Source organism: Enhydra lutris, unplaced genomic scaffold (genome assembly GCF_002288905.1).
Source record: "Enhydra lutris kenyoni isolate GAN:26980312 unplaced genomic scaffold, ASM228890v2 scaffoldscaffold99, whole genome shotgun sequence".
Classification (NCBI taxonomy): domain Eukaryota; kingdom Metazoa; phylum Chordata; class Mammalia; order Carnivora; family Mustelidae; genus Enhydra; species Enhydra lutris.
The window spans coordinates 1,642,877-1,644,807 of NW_019154183.1; the positions used below are offsets into that span (position 1 = coordinate 1,642,877).

Below are 1,931 nucleotides of genomic sequence, written 5' to 3' on the forward strand. Positions count from 1 at the left end.
CGTCCTGTGCCTCCCTCGCAGAGGCTCAGTGAGAACCTCTGAGATGAGGGTGGACGAGGCCTGCGTACCCTGCCACCTCCCCTAACCGCCCCCCCCGCCCCCCCCCCCCCGCACCCACCCACCCGGCCCTGCGGCTCCAGGCCTTGAGCCCCGGGGGTGCCCATCCTGTCCTGGCAGCTGGTGCTGCGCGCTGACGTCACCGCGCAGGGTTTGCCCCTTGAGCCAGCTTCGCCAGGAGCCGGCTCAACATTTTGCATCCCCAGCCCGCACCGAGGGAGGCCTGCAGAGCGTTTCCAGGGGCACTTCCGTTTCAGCTTGTTTCTATTTTAAAGCCTGGAGACAATTAAAGACCAGTGTCTGGTGCCAGTATTTTTTTTTTTTTTTTTTTTTTTTTTCCACGGCTCACGCTATTCTTAGAAACAGTTGAGCCGGTGGTAGAGTCTCAAGGCTCTGGAATCTTTTCCTTCGTGTGGCAACAACTTAGTTTTCCTGTGGAGGCTCAGTGGTGCTTTTCTTGGGCTCAGCAGTGCGGCTGATGCGGCCTGGATTGCATAGACGCTGGGAGGACACATACACCACCCTTTGGAAATGCAGCAGGACGGGGATCGGGGCAGGCAAAGAGGAAGGAGCAGGACTGGCTCCCATAGGCAGCTGCTTTATTTATAGCTCCTAAAATGGTGTTTGTTCAACTATCCTGAACTTTCGTGGAAGTTCAAATGTGGGCACTGTGATCAGAATGCTGAAGTAAAGCGATAAAAATTGTATTTAAAAATTATTTTTAACTGCCTGTGAAGCTAAGGCTGTGTTTTGGTAAAATAAGCTGTGTTTAGTATGGCCATATGGAATTAAAAAGTCATTCAGCCAGATTTTGTCACTCACTTACTATCTAGGACACAAGGTTATTTAACCTATGGATTTTGTCTTTAAGAAGAAATAAGACACACCCATGGATTTTTATAATAAAAATAACAAGGGAACACTTTTACCCAAAGACATGTATTAGAAAGGCCATTCACATGTTGGTCTAGGAACTTTCCAGAACGGTTCAACGGGAAGCAATGTTCCCTTTTGTGTATGTTTGAAGTTCTCCCTAATAAAAATTAAAAAACTATGAGAACAAAGGAGAGAATAATCTCTATTTTGAAATAATTAAAGTCAAACAGGAAAAGACCCCTGTAGAGTACAGCCCAAGTGAGACTCTGAATGAATATTTATAACCTCAGTTACATCCATTAGAAAAGGAGAAAGATTGAAAACTCATGAGCTAAGTGCTGAACTTAACGCAGTAAAAAAACAACCACAGAGCAAGCAGAAAGAATGCAGAAGGAAGGAAACCATAAAGATAAGGTTAGCAATTAATGAGCTAGAAAACAAAGTAATAACACAGAAAATCAACTAAAGGAAAAACTAGTTCCTTGAAAAGAGTGATAAAGACTTCTGGTGAAAATGACCAAAAACAGGGGGGAGGGAGGGCATGAAACAGACATGACGTAGTTGCAGATGGAGATTTAAAAACCTATCAGAGAATATTATGGATGAGTTCCTGACAAAATGTTTGGAAACTTAGAGAGAAATTGGACAATTTCCTAGGAAAATATCAATGACAAAAATTAATGAAATGAAAAAGACTGAATATACCACAAAAGAAGTGAATTGAGTAAAAAATCTGGCCCCTTCCCCTCTTTAGAACATAAGCCAGAGGCAGCCAAGATTACAAAATCTTCAAAGAACAGATAAGCACTACTTTGTATAAACATTTCTGAAAAGGGAACAAGGACAACTCCCAACACCATTTTATATGTCTAAACCTGACAACAAAACTGAACAAGAAAGATAAAAAGATAAAAACGCAAAATCAGAGCTCACTGAAAATTGTGAACATGAATGCTATGATCTGAAGTAAAATATTAGCAAACCAAATCTTTCCAAAT

General features: G+C 42.5%; 1 protein-coding gene across 1 annotated transcript; it reads left to right on the forward strand.

Annotated features, from left to right (window-relative positions):
• Positions 1-392: 392 nt before the first annotated feature.
• Positions 393-756, forward strand: LOC111139309 (chromosome unknown C10orf126 homolog; the record flags this gene model as incomplete). Its single annotated transcript, XM_022491564.1, is given in 2 exon segments — positions 393-607; positions 609-756. Coding segments are annotated over 2 exon segments (363 nt in total), but the record flags the coding sequence as incomplete, so codon positions are not given.
• Positions 757-1,931: the final 1,175 nt, after the last annotated feature.